The 23,767-nt window shown below is 41.5% G+C and overlaps 1 protein-coding gene across 1 annotated transcript in view; it reads left to right on the forward strand.

Moving 5' to 3' along the window:
* MAPK12 (mitogen-activated protein kinase 12) overlaps positions 1 to 23,767 on the forward strand; it is a 124,352-nt gene that overhangs the window by 95,746 nt on the left and 4,839 nt on the right. The window contains exons 5-10 of the mRNA XM_089684535.1: positions 786 to 815; positions 1,746 to 1,793; positions 3,667 to 3,781; positions 13,698 to 13,769; positions 22,354 to 22,433; positions 22,647 to 22,725. Of these exons, the coding sequence (XP_089540661.1) occupies positions 786 to 815; positions 1,746 to 1,793; positions 3,667 to 3,781; positions 13,698 to 13,769; positions 22,354 to 22,433; positions 22,647 to 22,725 (424 nt within the window). The remainder of the gene's footprint in view (positions 1 to 785; positions 816 to 1,745; positions 1,794 to 3,666; positions 3,782 to 13,697; positions 13,770 to 22,353; positions 22,434 to 22,646; positions 22,726 to 23,767) is intronic.

The following is a 23,767-nucleotide window of genomic DNA, read 5'->3' on the forward strand; positions in this document are numbered from 1 at the left end:
TATTCTTCCCACTGATACCAGTGATGGGGCACTATTCCCCCCACTGACACCAATGATTGTGTCATCAATGGTATCAGTGGGAAGAATAGTGTCCCATCATTGATGATAGTGGGAGGAATAGTGCCACACTGTTTGTGTCATCAATGGTATCAGTGGGAAGAATAGTGTCCCATCATTGATGATAGTGGGAGGAATAGTGCCACACTGTTTGTGTCATCAATGGTATCAGTGGGAAGAATAGTGCACCAACAGTGTGGCACTATTCCATCCACTAAGATCAAAGATGGGACACTATTTCTCCCATTACCACCAATTATAGGGCACTATTCCTGCCACTGATACCAATGATGGGGCACTATTCCCCCCACTGACACCAATGATGGGGCACTATTCTTCCCACTGATACCATCATTGGTGTCAGTGGGAGGGAATAGTGCCCCATCATTGATCATTGGTGGTAATGGGAGGAATAGTGTCCCATCATTGAGGCTAGTGGGTGGAATAGTGCCCCACTGTTTGTGTTATCGAAAGGAATGGTTATACATTGTTGGTGTCGGTGGGATGAATAGTGCCTTATATCAGTGGGAGAATTAGTATCTGGACCAGGTAAAAGCATGCAAAGGACTTCATTTGGTCCACAGAATGCAGTCTGGAGACCACTGCTATAAATGGAAGTTTACTTGTTCTACCTTACCTTATTTTTAATTTCTTTTTTTTTTTTACGTGACTTAATCCGAACTACAGATGCATAGTAATAACTGTTCCCTTTCACATTTTCATTTCAGTACATCCATTCAGCTGGTATCATCCATAGGGTAAGTATTGAACATTTCAGTTGTGAAAAAAATTTTTCCATTTCTAGTTTACTGCTTTTACTTAAAAATATTTTGGCGTTGTTTTTTTTGTGGAGGCTCATTGAAATATGCTTCTTGTTTCAGGCCCTGCGTCCCTGTGCAGGCTTGATTTGCATCCCCAATAGGATTTGATTCACTGTCTGACAGTAATGATCCCTTTTGTTCTTCTTTAAGAAGGCATACCCAGAATAAGCTGGACTTGCTTCAGTTTTTAATAGTCTTTTCCTTCACACACCATACTCTTTGTTGTGGGAGGATGTCACCTCAAGTGACTGCTTAGCACCAGTTCAGCCTTGGTAACTTTTTAATTGCCTTAATTGTATGTTCTGAATCAAAAGCCAAATGGGTTTTGTAACAGTTTCCCTGACATCAATTCTTACACTTGAGTTTTCCACAGAGGGATAGCAATGCTATTAATTCCCTGTATAAATGTCTCTTAACTGGTAACGAGGTAACCTAGTTTCAAGTTAATATAGATGTCCAGGGAAGGTATGAGCCTCATCTCTTTATATATAGGGTCAGATTTGAATCTGTTTAAAAACAATTTTGGTTGGGGGCACTCAGTAAGGGTTTTTAATAAAGTATTACAATTAAAGAACTCCTCTGGGCACCGTCATACCCAAATAGCCAAAAACATAACCTGATTATAATTTTAGAAGACCAACATGTGACAGCTGCATTGCAGTCTTTTCTTTTTCCTCATTGGAACCTGCTATCACGCATGGCATGATTGTCATAGGGGGAAACCAAACCAGGTTTGCTTGCAGTAATCAAGGCCACTCCTAGATAAAAATGTGACCTGGGTATACTGGGTGTTTCAGTGGCTTACGTTGCACAACGTTATCCATGACTAACGTAACAGATATGTCTGTGTTGTGTATTCATCTGCAGGACCTGAAGCCTGGAAATCTGGCTGTGAACGAAGATTGTGAGTTAAAGGTATGGAAACATAGTCTGGTTAGTTTAGTGAAGAGGATCTTGCTAAAAAAATGTTCTATATTTTGATTTTACAATTAAATCTGCCCCCAGTCACAAAGGGAATGTTTCACACCAACAGTTCTTTCAACACTGTTAAATAATCTAAAGTGATGTTTGGTAGGCTTCCTTAATATATTTAGCTGTTCTTGCAATTGAAAACTGGTTAAAAGTGATTGAAATTGTGTGGCTACGTACAAGGCTGCTCGAGGACTCCAAATTTTTCACTTTCCCAGAATGACACATCTCCAGCCCCTAAAGCCTCATCTACACAGCCTGACATTGTATGTATGGCTTGAAACCCTGTTGGAAGAACGAATGTATGAATTGGCTAAAATAGTTTAGAAAGATCTTGTATTGCAATTTTATGTTGCCTTTGTAAAGATACTATAATGATATTCTCAGATTTGTAGAAGAGAGCCTGCTGGTTTAATCTGGTGGAGGACAAGGAGAAACGTGCCTGCATTTTTCATGTTCATTAAAGGAAAAGTTTGGGGTGTGTAAAAGAAATAAATAAACATACATACTTGCCTCTATGATGCAGCATTGGTGTGATGCTGCAGCTGGCACCTGGCACTAAACACTGAGAACTGGGCGATCACATGACCCCTGATTGCACAGATCTTGGTTAGCTGTGTGAAGAGAGTGGTGACTGTCAGTCGCTGCTCTCTGCTTTTCCCTCTAGCACTTACTGGAGCTCTGGGCAGGAGAGGGGGCAGGCGCAGTTTGCTTCGGCTCTCACCCAAGCTCTGAGAGCTGGAGCCAGCTGTGAGGCAGCTAGGTAGATCCCAACAATATGGTTGGGTTTCTTCCAGAGCCTGGAGTGGCTCTGTGACATTAGCCAATCGTCTGATTCTGGGTCACAGGAGTGCAAAAGTAAGCTCTCCTGTGACCCAGAAGAAAAGTGTGACCAAAACAAAGCGAAGAGCAAAAGCTGGCAATTGCATTTAAAAACTAGCAATGACATTTTAGTGCCAGCAAGTGAAGTAGCCTGTCTGTATACACTGCTCCCTCACTGTATACACTGCTCCTCTCCTGCCCTCTCCTTGCACACACTGCCCCCCTACCCCTACAAAGAAGACCTGTCACTTATATGCTGTCACATAGGGGACTATTGGTCCCCTATGTGATAGCATTAAAAAAAAATAAATAAAAAGGTAAAAAAATAAACACACGGTAAAAGTAAAAAAAAAATTGAGCACCCCCACATACGCAGACATTTTCGGTTTTGGTTTTCAGCCAAGTGCATTCTGAATTTTCGGTTTCGGCACCAGAATTTTCATTTTAGTGCACCACTAAAATGTTTGTTTTTAAAATTGGTTGTGTACTCTCAAGACAACACTAATTAGGTGTATGCCATTTCCTGGAGCATTGTATTTTCTTTGTTTACATTTTGGTTCAGCCGGATAAAGTAGCTCATGCTATCCTTCCAGCCTGCTGTGAGAGAGCAGTGGATTTCATACATGGAAGCTGCGCATTATCTTTTATCCACTCTCCTCTCCCTAGGTCCACTCACAGAGAAACATAGTTTTTGTTATTATGCAGCACATTTAAAAAAAAAAATCTTCGAGTTCTTCTCACAAGATATGTGGTAATAATCTAGCTGGGGAAAAGCTTTTCTATTTGTTTTAATATATGTACAAATTGTGAAAAATGTGTATAGCTCTAGGGTATATGCTTGGTGAAGCTAATGAAAATCTAGATCAGCTGATTAGCTTACATCTTGTTCATGTCCTGCGTCACTGTTCTCAAGCTCTTCTTGTTTTAAGCTAATGCATCCTCCTACACTAAACTGTTGGCTGGGGTCCTGAAAATTATTACTCACATATGTTCACAGATCCTGGATTTTGGACTGGCAAGGCATACAGACAGTGAAATGACAGGTTATGTGGTGACCAGATGGTACAGAGCCCCAGAGGTGATACTTAATTGGATGCATTATACACAGACAGGTATGGTGTTTGGGCTAGTGCTATTACACGGTTGCCTGTTGTACTGCATGATTTTTTTTTTTGTTTTGTTTTTAAACAAGCCTTTTATAGATTACTAATGTATTCATAAAATCACTTTACTAGCTGGATTAAAAATGTGTTTAGTCCTTTTTTTTTTTTTTCTGATGAATGTTATCAGTACCTTGGCAGTAAATTAGTTTTCTGTTCTGAGGCCAGGCGTACATGGTCTAGTGCAGGGGTGGGCAAACTTTTTGACTTGAGGGCCGCAATGGGTTCATATATTGGACCCGGGGGCCGGACCAAGAGTAGATGAATGATGTGTATGTGTCATCCATAGTAAGTATAGTAATATTCCCCCATAGTAAGCATAGTAATTCATCCCCCATATAGTAATTCACCCCCCATATAGTAATTCACCCCCCATATAGTAATTCACCCCCCATATAGTAATTCACCCCCCATATAGTAATTCACCCCCCATATAGTAATTCATCCCCCCTATAGTAATTCATCCCCCCTATAGTAATTCATCCCCCTTAGTAATTCATCCCCCATATTAAGTCCCCCCTGTGTCAATTCACTTACCTTTGCTCCGCGCGTTCCTCTCGCCGTGTTCCCGCGCCGTTCCGGTGTAGATTGAAAATCTGTCTCCTATGAGGATCTGTCCTCCTCGACGTATCTGCGCATGTGCCAGTTTCAGGCATTAGCAGCCGATCGGCGATCTCCGGCACATGCGCAGATACGTCGAGGGGGACAGATCCTCATAGGAGACAGATTTTCATTCTACACCGGTCTTCAGGGCGGACTGTGAGAGGAGCCTAGCTCCCCTCGCGTTCGTCACGCTGCCCCGCCTATACACATCCTGACAGCCATCCTAACAGTATCACGCTCCGCGGGCCGGATTAAAAGGTCCGCCGGGCCGTATACGGCCCGCGGGCCGTAGTTTGCCCATTGCTGGTCTAGTGTTTGCAGGAGATTGTTGAGCAGCATGTAATGTAGATAATTAAAGAAGAACTCCTGGATAGGCAAAAATCACCCATTAGTACACCCCTCCACACAAAACACTAAACCATTAATACAATTTTGAAAATCCTTACCATTTAGTAGAAAAGTTTAATTAAAGTTGAATTAATTTGTAATTCAAAAGATAACAGCATCTGCTCTGCCAAGGAGGAGGTGTAAAAGCAGGGAATAAATAGTCTTCTCTTCTCTTTGCAGTAAAAGGAAACTGCAGTTCCCATCAATCACATGAAATTGTAGTGAATGTGAATTATTGCAGCTTAATAGTTTGTATTCTGTCCGACCAACAGTTAGTGCTTTTGGGCACCTTTCAGATGTTTCTGTATTTCTCTCTAAAAAGCCTAACAAGCTAGACTAGTGACTCCCATTCTGTATCTAATCATGTGCAAGAAAAAAAAAAAAAAAAATACTTGCACATGACTGAATAACAGAAGGAAACAGAACTACATCTCATTCACCCAGCTAAAAATTCCTTTGTAAAATGAGTAGCCTATTTTATTTGCCTTTAGCAAGTCCACCACAGAGTGCCTGAAAGAAAATCACTCCTATAGTTCTGTCTCTTCTACGTTATAGGAATCCTTTATCATGTATTATATGTTGATTTGTAAGATTGTAAGTGTGAGTACGTTAGAGAAGTAAACCATCAGTTATATATGTTTTCCTATTTCTTGACTCCCTCATCTCCATTCCCCTCCCACCAAACCTCTAAAAAACAGAATTCTGTTCTTGATGAGGCTAACATTTCCTCTGCTGGCTTTTTCTAGTAAGTATTACATGCATAAATTAATTCCCTTGCTTTTTCGGAAAGGTCATTTCAACCTTAATTTAAATCACATAAAATTTATAAGTTTACAGAATGCAAACTTTTTGTAGGCCTGTAAGGCCCAAGTTCTGACAACTGATCTATGATAAACGTGGGCATCCTTGTTGGCATGTTTGTTGTCATGTGCTGTACTATCAGTTCACCGATCCTGGAAGGGTGTCCAGAACCTTGACGGTGCATTGTGTCTCTGATGCTCTGTTACATGCTGTGCTATGACTCCGCTACCTATCATTATTGCTGTATATAATGGCATACCTTACTAAAAAAAAAGTTTAATCTGTCCAGGGCAGATCCAGTGTTTACTGCAGATTTTTTATTTTGTTTCTCTTAAAGCATATGTCAAGACACTATATAAGAAAACCTATTTCATAAATGCACATTTTCCCCATGTTTTATCTCATCAAAGATGCTGCAAGTACAAAAAATAACTGTTTACTGAACTTTTGAAGAACAGAAATATAGTGTACTCCTACCTTTCTCTTTGACATAACACAGCTTTAAATTTCTAAGTTCGAGGTGTCAGCCCTGTCTACTTTATTTCTGATGGTTTGCAAAGAATACAGACTTCTCCCCATCTCCCTTTCACTTCTCAAGAAAACACTTTAAGTGGCATATTGAACAGACCAAAGAGAGCAGATGAGAGAAGTTCACTGTTATAATTTACATACACTTCAAGGGATTTAGAACACCATGGCAGCCCCATCTGCATTTTGCTGTAAGTACAGGGCTGTAGGAAAAAATCTTTGCTCTCAAGGGCTTCATCTACCAAAGACAAGCCAAGCCAGTAATAGCTTCCTTTTAGCATGATCAAAGGTATATAATAAAACTAATTTCAGAGGACAGGGCCTGTCAGAGTGTATACCGATAGAAACAGCTGTTAAGAGGACATCAAGAAATTCCAAATCATGGTTAACATTAAAGCATAAATGTAATATATTGTGGCTTACCAATCCTTAGATATGTTGGCTGCATTCATTTTTCTTTTTTTAAACTTTTCTTCTTTTTTTTTTTTTTTCTTTTCTTCTACTGGTGACAACACTCGTCCTGTCCAAGGGTGGCTATGCTCACTCCGCCACTGTATTTATCGAGAGGCAGTATAACCACCCTTGGACAGCTGCATTTTTTTTGCATGGAGAGGGTAGTGTTTGATGGACTTTATTTAGTGTTACTAAACCCACAACTGTAAAATCAGTCTGTATATGCAGTAAAGCATGCTTGTGATACTCACTGTGGAACCTAAGGGGTTAATCCTCTGCATTGTTTAAAAAGGCTGTTTGATCCTGACTTCTCTGATCCTCCCCTTCCAGTGTCTCCCTCTTATCTCCTGATAAGACATATCATGTGGAGATACTGCACATGCTCAGTTTAGTGTGTATTGCTAGAGAGGTCTTCTTTTTTTTGTTTACCTTTTTCCTTGGTAGAGTGCATGTGATCAGCACAGGGCCAATCAGCACTGTCCAGACAGGTCAAGGGCTGTGCATCCTCCTGTAACAGAAAACTCCTACAAGCTTTAACATGTGCTCTGCTGGACACTGATAGACGTCACAATACTGCTCTAACTGCTCATTAGGGAAGGTATTTGGCTGTTTATATTCACTAAAATAATTGTATTTCCATGTAGTGTGTACTGTGGGAGACCAGATACAGTGAATTCAGGGCCCTGGGTTTAGTAACACGTTTTAACTGACTAATGAATTAAAGTGGACCTAAAACCAGGGATACTCCACTATTCTTTAATGGTCCAACGCCTGTGAAGTCTGGTGTCAGCATTTTCTCCCCAGCTTGTTCCTGGTGCCAGTCTTCTGCCATCTTGATTGGCCAGTGCGTGATGTCACTTCAGCACATGTATGGGGGTGAGGGGTTGGGCAGTCATCCTGGAACACTGTCCGTGTCAGGTCAGCCTTTCACCGCATATTTCATTCACTTCTCTTCTCAGAGAAGAGCAGTACAAATGTTAATAAACATGCACTTCTAGAACTTCAAACATGATGAAGAGCTATGTTGTGTAAAGGCCCCCTATATTGTGTTTTAATGAACTTACACCTGAATATCCAAATATCCAATTATGTGCAGAAAAGTAATATTTGCATGCACATAATTAGATGTTCATTGTGAACACTGTGTCCCCTTATTTATGAAGCTAAGTGTGCATACACTTTGCAGTTTGGACATTCACTTTGCTAAGTTAACATTCTGTACTTCTTTAGTAAAACAACTGCCTGTTCCTTTTTTTTTAAATTTTAGATCAAAAGTATCATTTATTAGTGTTTAAGACATACATTTGGTGCACACAATCAAAATTAAAGCAAGAAGAAAGGAACAAGAGAAAAAAGAATTTCCAGTATTACCAGTCATCTAGTGTACAAAAAGCGTAGCGATATTATGCAGCAAAGTCACGTATAAATCACCACATTTAAGTCAGTAGAACTCACTCCAGCATTTGTGCTGTATAGTGCATAAAATCATCCTGTGTGACAATCCAAAAATTATAGGCAGGTTTTAAAGGCAGCGGGCATAAGGTAGCTACAACAATCTGTGCCCATTACCAAATGGGGCAAGACTCAGAGTGGCCATTCTTCCCAAAGTTTCTCAAATTTGCCTGGGCACCCACAGTGTTGGTAAATTAAGCGATCACATCACAGAATGGTTCCCATATTCTATCTCAAGTACTCCGGAGCAGGGGGAACTTCCTATTTCCAAATCATAAGAATAGTCTTGCGTGCCTGAAACAGGGTGTTAGAGAGGCCTTATAGCAGGAAGGTGTCTTCGGTAACCTGTCTTAAATTTCCAAAAGGCATTGTTTAGGGTCTAGAGTTAGGGTAGTTTGGGACACTGAGTTAAGATGGTTGACTAACGCCTCCCAGTACCAGTGAAGTTTTGGGCAACGCCACAGCATGTGGATAAGATCCCCATGATCCCATTTGCATCTACCACAAAAAGAGATACAGGGAGAAACATTCATGTGAGCCAAGTTGAGCATACAATGCAGATTCCCATTGGCCTTTCTTAAAGGCCAACTGCATGATCTTTAAATGGAAATTAGAAGAGATTTTGATAGATGAAAGAGTTTTCAAGGTTTTTAGTAACACTTAAAACTTCACACGCATTAAAGAAAAGCAATCAAAACATTTGAACTGAATTTTTAATAAGCCGCTACCAATGGTTTGTTTGACTAAAACAATGCATTTCACTTCATTTGACACAGTTCTCCGTGTGTTAAACTAGAAACTAAATGTAATAGTAGCAATTAATGTTCCTCTTTGCAGATTGCTTGTGTCAGGAGAAATTTGTTTTAAAGAAATAATAGTTGCTGAATAGAATGATGACTAACATAACTCCCAGCATGTGCACTGAATAAAGACAATATGAAGGTATAGCAGCATAATGGTAACCTAATGAACTGATGGAAATTCTGTTTAATAAATAAGGCAAACAAATGCTCAAAGCATTATATAAGGCAGTACAGTTACATGAATAGTGAAGCTAAAGTAACTATATTGAACTGGGGTTGTGCTGCATGTAATATATATGAAATTTTTTGCGGCCTATTATATAATCTTGACAACATAAACAACAGGTGGGCCACCACTTAAAAGCATTATTCAGGTATGTAATGTGAATTCCTACATAAATATGCATCAGTGTATGGTTCCTCACTTCCCGCCGTGACATACACAGTATGTCTATTGCTACTGTAACCTTGTTCTATGCCCTCGGCACAACTCCTGCCGCAGCTGCCTTATTATCTCTATTATGCATAAGCTCACAATAACTCCATTTTTGAAGAACACGCCTACAAACACTTCTATTTCACTCCCACAACAAGAGTTTTTATTCTTTTATTGAAATGTAGCAAAATAGTCTTTTATCTGTGTGCAGAAATAAAACACACAAAACTGATGCCCCTTGTTGTGTTCTCTGAAAACGGCAGTACACAGAACATAACACAATCGATGTGGTTGTACGGATGAAATTGCTGCAACACCTGTAAACTTGCTGGTGACACAGTATAAAAATGTAATCCTTAAACATTTAAAACAATTTGTTTGTAAGCAGGTTGGCGGATATTTTTTTTCCCATGATAATGCTAAGCATAAGAAGCACTTTAAGGCCACATCTACGTGCAGCCACCAGTTTCTGGTGGGAAGAATCAGCAGATTGCAGCTGGAATGACCGGGGCACATGAATAGCAGCTGTTTTGCATGTAGCTGTACACAATGTGGTTACCTGTGGTTAGGGACCAATGTCTGAGCCTGGACACAGCTGACCTTTGACCCAATGGACAATAGGTTGGCTGCCCTCTTTAAGGCCCTGTTGTCTCTGGCAGGTAACACCAATCTTCTGTTTTAATCATGGCCAGGCCATTGCTGTCCAGATTAAGCACATGACCCAAGACCCTGGCTCCATTTTAATGGATTCCTCTGTTCAGGACCACCTGGAGCATTTACCTGTGGCTTTACACTACTACGTTGATGCCTAAAAGAGGGATTGCACTCCTGCAGGTAGGTTGTCAGCACCTAAGACTAGGAACAGTTCCTTTCCACCCTTCTCTGGCCTCAAGCTCAAAGTCCTAGACTAGAGCACACTGCCATTGGAAGACCAGAACCTCCATACCAGCCAAGTCTGGGTCCAAGCCCTCTTTCCAATGAAAGGGTGCCCTCACTTGTCAGAGACGTCTGGGGGATGTCTATCATGCCATCTGGTGCCAAGATATCCCAGACCTTTTGGGTCCAGAGTCCGTATCGGGGGCTTCAAACTAAAAATTTTGGATACTGCCTCCTCCATACTTCATACTTTCAAATTTGCTATCTTCACCACTAAGAGAGATGGATCTCCACTCAATGACCATTTCACAGGAGTTTGTTACCCCAATTCTAGAAGGGGAACGAACCTAAGGTTTCAAATAGAACCAGTTCAGGTAAACGGAGGCAGTCAACTCTTTCTGTATCTGAAAACTGAACTTGTTCCCGGAAGTCCAAAGTTGTGCATTGGATAGGTCAATCATTGCATCCCTTTTTACAAGCAGATCTGGCCTCTCTGGACATCAGGGATGCTTGCTTTCACATCCTCATCTCCTCAACCCCATCCATGTTCTAGGATACTAGAACAAGCTCCTCCTTCAAAAACTAGTTCACCCAAACCTATCAGCCAATGTCCAAAGGACAGTGCAGACTCTGCAGAGATTTACAGGCAGTGTTCCTCAACCTCCAGAAGTCATCGCTAGACCTGACTTGTTCATTGGTCTACCTGGGCTTGATATTGGATATGGAATTTTCCTTCCCTGGGTCAAACACCTGTCCCTCTGCTTATGTGCTCAGACCTTATAAACCCAGATCAAGTCCACATTTTGTGCCTGCATGAGAGCCTTGGGCCTAATGATAGCTTACCTCAAGACAGCAATACACCCATTTTCACTCCAGACTGTTGCAACTAGACATTTTGATTGTATGGGACAAACTGACTTGCAAGCTGCAGTCAGAAACCCCTTTCCTCTAAAGAAGTAGAAAGCTACTTAGGACAGATGCCAGCTTGTCCTAGATGCCCTCTTGGTGCAGGGGACTTTGGAGGAAGCTAGTGTTCAATCTACATCCTGAAATGAAGGAAATTCAATTGTCCCTTCAACACTGGACTTCTTGGCTGTGTGGTCCCCTGAAGTCATGTTGCTCATCGAGAAGTCAACCTATATACCCCTTTGGCAGAACTGCCTGTTGCTGCCCTATCTGCTGTCTACATCCAAGTAGTGGGAAATTGGCATGCAGACTTCCTTGATCTTCTGTGACTGGATACAGGAAAATGGGCTCTCCACCAGGAGGTGTCCACCAACCTGTTTCTTGGTCTCTAGCTTTTATGTCATAACAGTTGGAGTCCAGGTCCTGAAAGACAGAGGCCTAATGGTTTTGGTTATTGCTACCCTCTTGAAGGCTGGAGAGTCAACTTCTTGTAAATTCTACCATTGCACCTAGAAGGCCTATGTTGCAAGGTGAGGAAATATTCTAAAACGTTCTTCGTGGGATGCATCCTTTCCCCAGTCTAGTCAGGCCCTGCATTTGGCCTTGAGTACCATCAAGAAGTGAATCTTGACCTTGGCCATTCTATTTAGAAAAACATTGGCCTCTCTTTTCTTAGTTAAGGCCTTTAGGCAGGGTGTTGCAGGGTTTCACTTATTGCTCCCCCGGGATCTTAAACAGAAGTCACCCTTTTAAGCCATCAAGGCTATTCCTTTATACAACCTCACTTACTATCACCTTTTTATTAAGCGGATCTCTTAGTTAGCTGCCTTATCTTGTAGAGCCTTTAGTAGTGCTGTACAAGGACAAGGTTGTCCTGAGGCCTAAAGCCTCCTTGCCCCTATGGTGGTTTTCTCTTTCTTCTGTCTTTTCTAGGATATTTGTTCTTCCCTCCTTTATGTCCTGTTTCAAAATATCCCAGGGAATTTCTCTCCACTGTTCCAACCTGGTATGATCTATTGCAGTGTTTCTCAACTGGGGTTTCCGCGAAAAGTCCCCAGGGGTTCCATCACAATTCACCATTGTGGTGGATGTATATCTACCCAATGGTGAATTCAATGTGCACTGACAGTGCAGCATACAGTACCTGTACTGCTACTAATCCTATCTGTACTTCACTGATATCCTCCAGCTCTCCTCTTATGTCCATCCCAGGCACTTGACATCACCTGGGATGGATGAGAGAGGAGAGCTGGCGGTGATCAGTGTGCCAAAACCGACATGTACCAGCAACTGCCCTGAGCAGCTCTGCATGAGGAAGAAATTAAACAGTAATACAGACCCCCCATGCCCTGACCTGGTGACCCTCCTGTGCTCTGCCCTTTTAACACCCTTGCACCCTACCCTGGTGACCCCTCTGTGCCTTGACTTGTTGAACTCCCCTGTGCCCTGACCTGCTGAATCCCCTGTGGTCTGCCCTAGTGATCCCCCCCCCCATCCCTGACCTTGTAATATCCTCCCTGTGCCCTGACCTGGTGATATCCCTCCCCCCCGTGTTCTTACCTGGTAAAACACCCCCCGCCCGTGCCTTGACCTGGTGATTCCCCGCCCACCCCCCGTGCCCTGCTCCCGTGACACCCCTGTGCCCTGCCCTGTTGACCCCCCCCCCCATGCCCATGACCCGGTGACTCCTCTGTGTTCTGATCTGGTGACCCCTCTGTTCTGCCCTGGTGAACCCCCCCCCCGTGCCTTGACCTGGTGACCCCTGTGCCCCGACCTGCTGACACCCCTGTGCCCCGACCTGCTGACACCCCTGCGCCCCGACCTGCTGACACCCCTGCGCCCCGACCTGGTACCCTTCTGTGACTTGACCTGGTGACCCTCCTGTGCTCTGCCTTGGTGACACCCCTGTTTAGTTTCAGTTGAAATTCATATGTGCATATCCCAATTTCGACCCAAAATTGAGCATCTATGCAGAAAAAAAGCCAGCCCAAATTTCACAGTGAGGAAGTAAGTTTTAATATTTTTATTCTATTATTTAATGCTATTTCTAAAAATCCTGAAGATTTTTTTACCCTAATGCCTAGAATAGAATGAGGTAAAAAACCTTAAGGCTTTACAACCACATTATTGAACATTAGGAAATAGTTTTTACGAGTGTGGCCTTTAGAGGAAATGTGGGTAGTAGAAACCTTGTACAGAGTAAAATTGGCGACTTTCTGTTTGAATTGGTCCATAATTGTTTAGGCAATGCTTGTAGTACTGAGGTTCTAGATATGTCTCCTAATAAAGGTGCCATTTTCATAGCATTTATGATCTCACCATGCTTGAATGGAATTCTTCTTTGCTTTAAGTTTTTTTTTTTTTGTTTTTTTTTTTTTTTTTTTTCCCACGTATAGTCCATGTTTTGGTAGGTTCATTGACTTTTTCTTAATTTTGCCTACTAAATGTGCATATGTACATTATCCATATATTCTATTCTTTTTTATTTTGTTTGGTGTTACTCAGTTTTGTAGCCCCTTTTATTTGCAATTAAAAATTTACTTGTTGTATAATAATGTACCGCATCAGTCAACTAACCATTTTGTGTGTTTTGTTTGGTTTTTTTTGTTTTCTCTTTTTATAGTGGACATATGGTCTGTTGGCTGTATCATGGCAGAAATGTATACTGGACGTCCACTCTTCAAGGGTAATGACCGTATCCTTGTTTATACATTCATTTTCTGGTTTCAACAGAAACTTTTTGACTTGCTGTCTGGGATTCCAACATATTTGTGCAGTTTTATTTCATATATCCAAGTGTTCTATGATCAGAATTGAAAATGAAACCTTGAGTTGAATACCAGGGACACAAGCTACCTGCCCAGTAATTCTTTTTTGTATACAGACATTGCTCTAGAGCAGCAGTTTACGACACTAAACTACTTTTGTTGGTAAACTGAGAACCACTAAGTGCAGCAAGAAGCAGGGGAGCCATTTCTTAAACACATTTCAGGCTTCTTTCTGTCTCCTGAAAAAAAGTTTTAGCTCTAAGTAGTTTTTCATAATCACTGAACATCATTCACACCTGCCATGTTAGTGTGATTTTGGTTGGGTATACAGGAAAAAGAAAAAGTTGAACAGCACAACCTTAACCGTCTCCTTGTTCCAGTGTTGTTCACTGTAGGGCCATGCCTAGTGACATATAGCTTATTACAGCCACTGCTGGCCAAAAAAATAGACTATCTTACACAGTATCCCTAAACACTGTTCAGATGCAAGATAGATATATTAATCCAGTGTGAAACATAACCTGTGAGCAGGAGATTCCTGTAATAAAGGCCAATCCCTGCTGTCCTCTATCCTTGTGCAGGGTAACTGGTCTTGTCTCCATCCCCACCTGTAATCCTTTACAGGCAGCCTGTACTGGGTGGGACTTTCTGGGTCCCTCTTGCAGCTCTTCTCTCTGCACAGACTTTCTGCAGCACAGTGATGATGTCATTGCTACTTTTACAGGTGATATCTGGATTCTTTAGCAAGGAACATACATTCAACATTATTACTTATGCTGCCAAAATTAGTGTGTGTTGTAAATTGACTCCGGCATTGTTCCTGTTTCTGCCATTTTGCTGAAACCCCTGAGCAGCCGTAAGTCTTTAGGCTGTCAGCAGATTGGCCTCTACATTTTTGGCACATTGCTGAAATTTAGAGGGCAACTGAGCATGTGCAGAGCAGAATGAGGCACTATATTTTTTGGGGTTTTAAAATATATTTACTCTTTTGCCGTCAAATTTGAGAAAAACCCACTCCTTGTTTGTTTTTTTTTTATTCCTATTCACAAAGCATTCCTAAAAAATTTTAACTTTTTAGAGATGTCTGAGGAGAGGGTGTTATGGCAGACTAAAGAATTTGTCAACTAGCTAGGTGTGATCTGTCTAATAGACTGGCTAATTCCAGTTCTCATTAATATACAGTGGAGAATCCAAGCTCCTAAACCTTTTGACCCTTTGTTTAGACGGTATTCAAATCTTATTCAAATAATTACATAATATATGACAAATACAGCTTCTCCACCCATAACAAAGAACAGAGAACTAAGCTAAATTTTTCCTTACTGGCAGTTCCAGAAAAGCGCATCTAAAGGAAGGTAAGCTGCAATTTGTAATCATTTTTTAAGTCATGCTCTATAAATGGGGACAAAAAAATAAAGTATTATCCCAATATAGCTGTAAAGGTGGAAATACAGTTTACAAAACGAGCAATATACAGTTAAGTTATGAATACAATGGGTACAATACTTCTTTTTCTGTCAAAAGGGTTTGTTAATTGAAACCATCATTTATAATAACCAGTCTCTGTAGTCTATCTTTTTGTGCACAGTGGGTGAAGGGATTTTACATTCTCTTCCTCAAATATAATGTACATACATACAGTATACTGTGTACAAATGCACTTGAGCAAAGAACTTTGTATGAGATTAAATGATTGAAACTGAGATATTGCTGCACCTGAAGTGCTGTTGCAAAATTTTTCTGTGATGTATTCTGCTGCAAGTTCTAGAATTGATGCATTGTTGGATATACACCACACATCCTTAGAAAAGCTAAGCATATAAGTGTACCATTAAAAGCCTAAGATGTAACCAGCTGGAGATTTCAGTGCAGTGTGTAATTGCTCTAGCTTGCAGTATGTGTGTCTTTAAAACTAGGCAATAACGTGTGCTTTAGAAAGATAATTAAAATCTCTTCCAGCTAAAAATAAATGTACTTTCTTTTTTCTTATACAAGTTCTTCAGAGTCACTTAGGGAATCGGTGTTCTTTTAAGAGAAACTGTAATTAGTATTTATATATATGTTCAAGATACTGAGTGCAACCCATTTGTTGCCTGTGGTGGGATACCAAAAAGACTAATTTAGGGGCAGGTTACATTGAACATTTAAAGCTCAAATGGGAAATTTTAGATTTTACACTTCTTTTTAGACAGTTGAAGTGGGCTGAATGTCCACCTTTATGATTGATGAACATACAGTGTGCTTAGAAAAGAATCGCGCCCCTTTTAAAATCACATTTTGTTGCTTTGTAGCCTGAAATGCAGATAGACCATTTTTGTTTTATCCAGCTGAGTGGAGCTATAACACCAACATATCAGAAACAATTAAAAAAAAATTCAAAGACAGAATCACTTAGTTGGAAAAAGGATCACCCCCTTCTGTGAGTATTTTGTTGAACTACCTTTTGCTTTAATTACAGCCTTTAGTCTGTTGAGATACATCTCTACTAACTTTGCACATCTAGGCTTTGCAATATTTGCACACTCTTCTTTGCAGAACTGCTCAAGTTTAGTTAAATCTGATGGTGACAATTTGTATAGTGCAGTCTTTCCACAGATTTTCAATGGGGTTTAGGTCTGGGCTCTGAGTAGGCCATGCAAGCACACTCAACCTTTTCTTTCAACCTCTGTCTAGTCATTTTTATTTTGTGGTTTGGGTCGTTGTCAATAGGAAGAAGGTTTACCTTCCAACTTTCTGTCAAAGAGCAGCAGATTTTCTTTGACAGTATGTTGCCCCATCCATTTTTCTTCTATTCTGACAAGTTTTCCAGTCCCCGCTGCAGACAAACACCCCCATAACAGGATATTACCACCTCCATGCTTTACTTTAGGAATGGTGTTATTTGGATGGTGAACTGTGTTGTATTTCCACCTGACATATCATTTTAGGTTGAGGCCAGATTAATCAATTTTAGTCTAATCTTACTATAACACTTTTTTCCATGTGGCCGCAGAATCATCATGGGGCTTTTTGGCAAAGCTCATTCTTGACTGCATGTGGCCTTTCTTCAGGAGTGGCTTTTTTTCTTGCAACCCTCCCATGCAAGCTACTATTGTGGAGAATTTGTGATATTGTCAAATGCACACAGTGACTGCTCTTTGTCATAAATTATGCCACTGCTTCAGAGTTGCTGTAGGCCTCTTGGTAGCATCTCTGACGAGTTTCCTCCTGGCTCTTTCAACCAGTTTGCAGTGATGTCCTGATCAGAGAAGGTCTGTGTTGTACCAAATACCTTCCATTTTTTAATAATAGACTTCACTGTGCTTCTACACATTGATAAAGCCTTTGATTTTTTTTTTTTTTGTATCCATCTCCTGACTTGTTCCTGTCCACAACTTTATCCTGGAGATCTTTTGACAGTGCCTTGCCACCCATAGTTGATTGTTTGCTTCAGTTACACTTCCAGGGACTGAAATGCTCCAGGAAAGCGGTTTTCAGGCTGAACTAGTCAAAATGACCACATTTGAAAGTCAAATGGCTTTGTGTGCCATTGAGAAGGTGATTAGTTACACCTGATGTAGTTTACAGGTAATTTTGGGGAGGGGTGATCCTTTTTTTCCAACTCGGTGTTTGCTTGGTTTTTTTTTTCCTGACATGTCAGTGTTATATCTTTCACTTGGATGTTACAAGGTGCACTGAGTAAATATAGCTGGATAAAACAATAACTGTCTATGTTCATTTCAGGCTACAAATCAACAGAATGTGATTATTTTAAAGGGGGATGATTATTTTCTATACCCACTGTAGATGTGAAAAACAAATTTAAAACTGTTTATTCATAAGAAGGAAACCGGCTGTGAAGCCACAAGGTTCACTTCCAGTTTCCCTTACTCGCAATACTGGCACCAGGAACCCGGAGACTACTGAAGAACTAGCTTGAGTGACGACTGCAATTTCTATTGGATGGCTTGCAGTGGAGTCCTCTTAGAATCAAGGAGAGGACTGATGACAGCTGAAGAGGGAGTCAAGGGGTCCTATGGCCTTGGGGACCATCACAACGCTGGCTTAGCAGTTTCTCTACCCAGAAACAGCAGTGGTGTGGGACTTGGACGGGGCACAGGTGAGTATACCTGGCTTCATACAGTAAGGAAACTAAAAAGGCTAGGAGGATTGGGTTAGAGGAGGTTACGAGGGAGGTTAGGTTTTACCCAGGAGTGGGGCTTTAAATAACCCATAGAAGAGAAGATGTCCCCTGAGTTCTATGGGCAGTATAACACCTGTCCATCCCTAAATTTACTGAAACTAACCCTAGTGTGCCTCGCTATTGGTTAACACCTTCTTTTCATTTTTTGATTAGCCTACATCGGGGGTCTGCAATTATTAGATTGCGGCCAGGCGACTGGTAGATCGTGATCTTGGCTTGCTGACCCTCCATCCCCCACAATGCAGAAGGACTACTTGTAAAATTAGAGCTGTAGTAGGGAGCAAAAGCCTCCTCTGTAGTGCTGGCCCCTGTCCCGGGGCATAATAGTGTATAGGGCTGCTTTCACACTGATGCACTGCAGTTTACCCAACCCAGTGCAGTGTACCTGCAGCTTTCTTGCAGGTTTGCTGCTCTTAGCCATAGACCTCTATTTTATCCTGCGTGTTTGTTGCACTTTCTGAAAACACACCAAAACTCCAGAATGCAGGAGTTTTTGTGCAAAGTGAACCACACCTGCAGGATAGGATAGAAGTCTATGGCAAAGCGCAGCTAACCCAGGAGGTTTCCAGGTTCACTGTGCTGCATCTGCAGTGCAGGTAAACTGCAGCACATCAATGTGAAAAACGGCCTTATAGGGGGCTCAGAACAATAAGGGTCCAGTTACATTTTGCAGTTTGGGGGGTGGTAAAAACCCCATAGTTAAGATGTACTTTTACCTCTCCATTTAGCTATCGTGGCCAGGGGTGTACACATGTTGAGGAGTTATACACCCTGTCATGGTTGGTGGGTGTAGCACCTGTCAAGCATGACCCATTCAAGTGAATGAGGCCACTCTGCAAGTGCCCTGCAACCTTGTGCGGTACAGCAAACAAGGAGGTAAAACAGGCAGCGTTGTGTTGCTTTTTCACCACCTGTTTTAACCCCTTGGATCCTGCAGAAGCATGCAGTTTTGGGGCACTTGCAGAGTGGTCCCATTTACTTGGCCATGATTACAGGCAGTAGCACCCACCTAAAGCAACAGGAGTTTCATTCCTGCTGCACCATTCACAAGGTGATGAGGAGGTGATAGGTTTCCTCCTCATCACCTGAATTTAAGGTCATATTTGCTGTGCAATGCACATGATTGCGACACTGTAGCACAACAATTAGAGGTATAAATCAGGAGTGAGGAGACAACACCGTGCCCAGTGATCTTTGACTTCTCCCATGTTATTCAGGTAGATCGTATGACATTATGCAGATTTAACAGCAACCTGAAAAATCTCTTTACTTGATAAAGTCTTTAGCAGTGCTCAATCTGTGTTAGGATCAGTGTTTGTATAGCAACCTATAGAAGCTGTATTCTTGCATGATAGGAATCTGCTTACCTGGTCCCAAATCCAGCTGTGATAATTAGACAAAGCTGGAAAAAAAAAAAGGGGGGGGGGGATTTTTTTTTTTTTTTTTTACTTTTCCTGACTTCTTCAAAGTGGAAATTATGGAGTCTGAAAGACCCCTGTCCCTCAGGAATTGGACTTTAACAGCCACACCATCGAAGCCAGAGACCATAAAGCAGGATGGAACACAGGGCCTTGGGAGAGAGAAGATCCAGCCAGTCTGGTAGAACCCAGGGAGAGTCCACTTGGAGTCTGTCTAAATCCAAGAACCACACTCTCCTTGGCCAGCTTGGTACAGTGAGAATCTCCGGTGTCTTCCCGTTTATCTTCTGAAGTAAGTGAGGTAGGTACTTTAGAGGGGGAATGCATAAATCACAAAATGACTGGATGGAATCTACTCTGAAGGCCCAAAGATCCCTAGATCTGGACACAAACCCCTTCAGTTTGTGGTTGAGTCTGGTTGCCATTACATTTGTCCCCCATCAAAGCAAAGCTGGTGAAACACCTCTGAGTGGAGAGACCACCATCTGAGAACCAGTCATTGGCAGCTGAGGAAGCCTGCTTGTCAAAATTTAACACCAAGAATGTGTACCATGGATGGTTTGAACTCCATGTTCTGGTTCTAAGTCAGAATGTTCTCTGCTTCTTAAAGATCAGCCTGACTTCTGGTACACCACTGCCATTGTGTTGTCGGATTTGATCCTGACTGGCATTCTACAGAGCAGGGGGATCATTGCTAAAGGTTCAAACTGAATTGACTGAGTTCCAGCACCAGGCTGAATAGTCATTATTTTAAGTCCTCATGCACACTGGATGTTTTGATAATGCTGGTAACGTTAGCTGTGTAAAGTCGCGTTAAAAAAGTGAGTTTTTCTGCTTTTGTTAGCGTTTTCGCCTTAGCGTTTTGCCACGTTTAGCGGCGCTTTTCTTTTTCTTATATTTTGGTCAAAAAAAGTCCAAAAACGCTGATTTGCAGTGGTTTACTGCATTTTGCCACGTTTTTCAGCATTAGTGCGTTAACAGCTAAAAAACTCCTCTAGAAACCCATTAGTCCTGCGTTTTTTTGTTTTTTTTTCCTGCCAAAAAAATGTTGATTACAGTTGCAACAGTCTTGATTGAAACTGAGAGTACAAAACTGCCTCGAAAAAGGCTACCGTCAATTCTAGCATCTTCATGCAGCAGTGATTGGAAGGGTATTTCAGGGGACTCCACTCTCCCACCTTGGCCCAAAGAGTCCAAAACATCTCCAGGATGTGGCCCAGATATTTCAGTAAAGTGCCATGGCTCCGAGATTGACTTTCTGAAATTGAGAACTCACCTGCAGGACTTACACTATCTGCTGCACATTGGCCCTGAGCTACAAACTGTTGTTCCTCGACTGCAAGTGCAGGTAGCATTGATGACACAGAAATATAGGGATATGGAGGCAGGCATTCTTGGATGTCCACCTTAGGCCAGGAAGGAAATCCCCCAGATGGAGGGAAGCAATCACTGACTTATTCCATATGGAACTTTTAAACTTGTAAGAACTTGTTCAAACATTTCAGCTCCAGAATTGGACGCACATCGCCATTTGGTTCAGGCACCGTGAACAGGTAATATCTATGAAATCTTTCTGGTTTTGGAATACAGGCAGTGAACCCTGCAAGTGGCTCAGAGAAAAAAATAGGGTTGTTTTTTTTTTGTTTTGTTTTTTTGTAGAAGTGGGGCACCCCTTCATTTGGAACAAGGGTGTGTTTTGGCTGGCTTGGGGTTCCAGGACTTGATCCAAAAGGAAGTCTGTTTTGGCCCCTGAGTTCTGAAAAGAAAGGAACTTTTCTTGGTTCCTGATGAAGGCAGTAAGGTTGTTATTTGGTTGACATCACAGGGTACACAGTAGGGACTGCCCACTTTTTGTCGAAACTGCCTTCCATCGGGGTATTGTTGCGTGAACCGCTTACCTTGTCTGGTTGAGCATAATCCTTGTACAGAGCCTCTTGAGTATGAGGATGCAACAGAAAGGACTTGGTTGGTTTGGACGTGCTTCAAGACCCCAACCCGGATACATTAGACCGCAAAGGTTTTGGTAGAGACCGTTTTAAAGGTCTTTCAGACTACTATTGTGAGAACCTTCTGTGGACTGATGAGACAGAGACCTATTAGAGGCCTGGTGTCCTCTGCAGCGGACTCCTCTGCCTCAGAGTCCCCTTATTTGGACCATCTCTGCTCAAATTTCTCTTCCATCCTGAGAGGATGGAAGGGGGGGAAGGCACAATGTAGCTCCAGTGGGGACAGAGACCTACACTTCTTACGGTCACCTCACTGTAGATCCTTACAAATATCTGCTAGCTGTTCCAACATGGTGGAAAAACCAGCTGAAAATTTCACCCTGGACGTGAAGGTCCCTGAAGAGAGCGTTCCTGATGGAGCTGCTGAGAAACTGAGAGCCAGAGCTGGTTTGCTGCCCCCGCAAGAGAAATGGTTAAGGTTCCAGGACTTTTTGAAGCTTCTACTCAGTATTGTGATTATTATGCTCTTTTGGGCTTAGCCTGCATGGTGGATCTGGCACCGGGGATCGAGACTTGGAGGACTACACTGTGTTTTTTTTTTTTTTAAGGAGTGCTGTCTCTCTAGGATATAAACATCTGTAGGGATGGATCTGGAAAACTGCCACAGATATTAAACACCAAAGCTCAGCAGAGAAAGGCAGTTCAAGGAGAACTCCTATACATCAATCAGTGCAGAAGGCAATCTCTCTCAAAACAAAGGGAAACGGGTCTATTCCCTGCAGACACTAGCAAAAAAACTGAGGCAATGGTGGGAGTGGGAGGGGTTATACGTGGCTGTAAGCCAGGACCCAATTACCTGAAGGTGGAGTATAAGCCTATAGTCTAAGAATTCATATGTCCTGGAATGTACAATTAAAAAAACACTCCTGTGGGTTATAAAAATGATCTTTAACCCAAGTATTAGATCTGGATCAGCTTACAGAAATAATGAAAATTACTGGAACACCTACCCAGGACTTTGTCCAGAAGCTTCAGAGTCCTGATGTAAGTACAACCATTTATAATGTATATTTTCTCACCAGCACATATAACCATAAGTAACAGTATATATTAATACATACACATATTGCACATATTTCTACTTGATTCATTGTGATTTATTCTTGCTCATAAAGCATTAATTTGAATGTTATATTTACATACAAGAAATTGACTATTAAGCACAGCTTAAATAGTTAAATGCTTGTTCTGTTTCAGGCTAAAAATTATATCAAGAGTCTCCCAAAGGTGCAGAAGAAAGACTTTGGGTTGCTGTTGAGATACGCAAACCCTCTTGGTAACACTTTTTATTGTGCATTTATTTGTTTATAAGGACATTTTAAAGTATCATTGGCTGAAAGCTAAAAATGGCATTTAAAATATGTTTAATAAAAGTCCAGGTAGTAGAAGTGGACCCCTACTTCAGACTGTTTTGTGCAACCTACATTTTGCTGTCTGATTTACCCTGAAAACTTTAATACTTCCTTTTTAAAATCTGATATTTGGGTGTCAGATTTGATACAATGGGATTCATAAGTCTTTTCATAATAATGGATTCAGTTAGTCTGCCATAATAATGGCCACAAAGTCCACAATTAAAAATAAGGTGATTTAAAGATGGCAGCTATGCATAATAAGATGTGGTACTGAGCTCTAGACTGCTTAAAATTAATCCTAGAAATATTTTTTTACTAGCACTCTAGTCATAACTACAGTTTTAAATTGTACGGTGAAGCATTAGATCTAGGCAACATGTTATTGCACTCTGTCTTCCGGTGACTATTGTCATCTGAACAGAAAGTGAAGGGAAATCTAAAGTTCTGCACATCCCACCCAAACAATAGTAGATGGGAAATGTGCAAAACTGTTCCTTTGAGCAGATAGTTAATTAGATCCTCATTACATAGTTTTGGTAAATCTAAATGAGATTAGACAAAGATTGCATTTTCAGGTTTGAATGTGCATGGTGAGGTTATGACAATACACCTTAAAATCTTTGTACAATGTAATTTAGATTTACTAAAACTGAGAAATACAAGAACATACTTAAGAGAAGTATGACCAAAGCTTTTTTGGCCATACTTCTTCTCTGGGTCACAGGAGTGCACTTATTTTTGCACTCCTGTGACCCAGGTTTAGGCAACAGTAGGCTAAAGCCCACTGTCTGCTGACGTAACACAGTCAATCCAGGCTCTGCAGGGATCCTGACAATAATGGTAGGATCCACCCAGATACCTGAACAACAGCTTACTCTGCCTCTCAACGCACTACTGAGAGCCTGAGCCAGCCACTCTTGCCATTCCACAGCCTGGCACTCCAGTAAGCACTGGAGGGGCAAA

This window comes from Staurois parvus, unplaced genomic scaffold, assembly GCF_062004578.1.
Source record: "Staurois parvus isolate SC_StPar_1 unplaced genomic scaffold, SC_StPar_1.0 ptg000019l, whole genome shotgun sequence".
Classification (NCBI taxonomy): Eukaryota; Metazoa; Chordata; class Amphibia; order Anura; family Ranidae; genus Staurois; species Staurois parvus.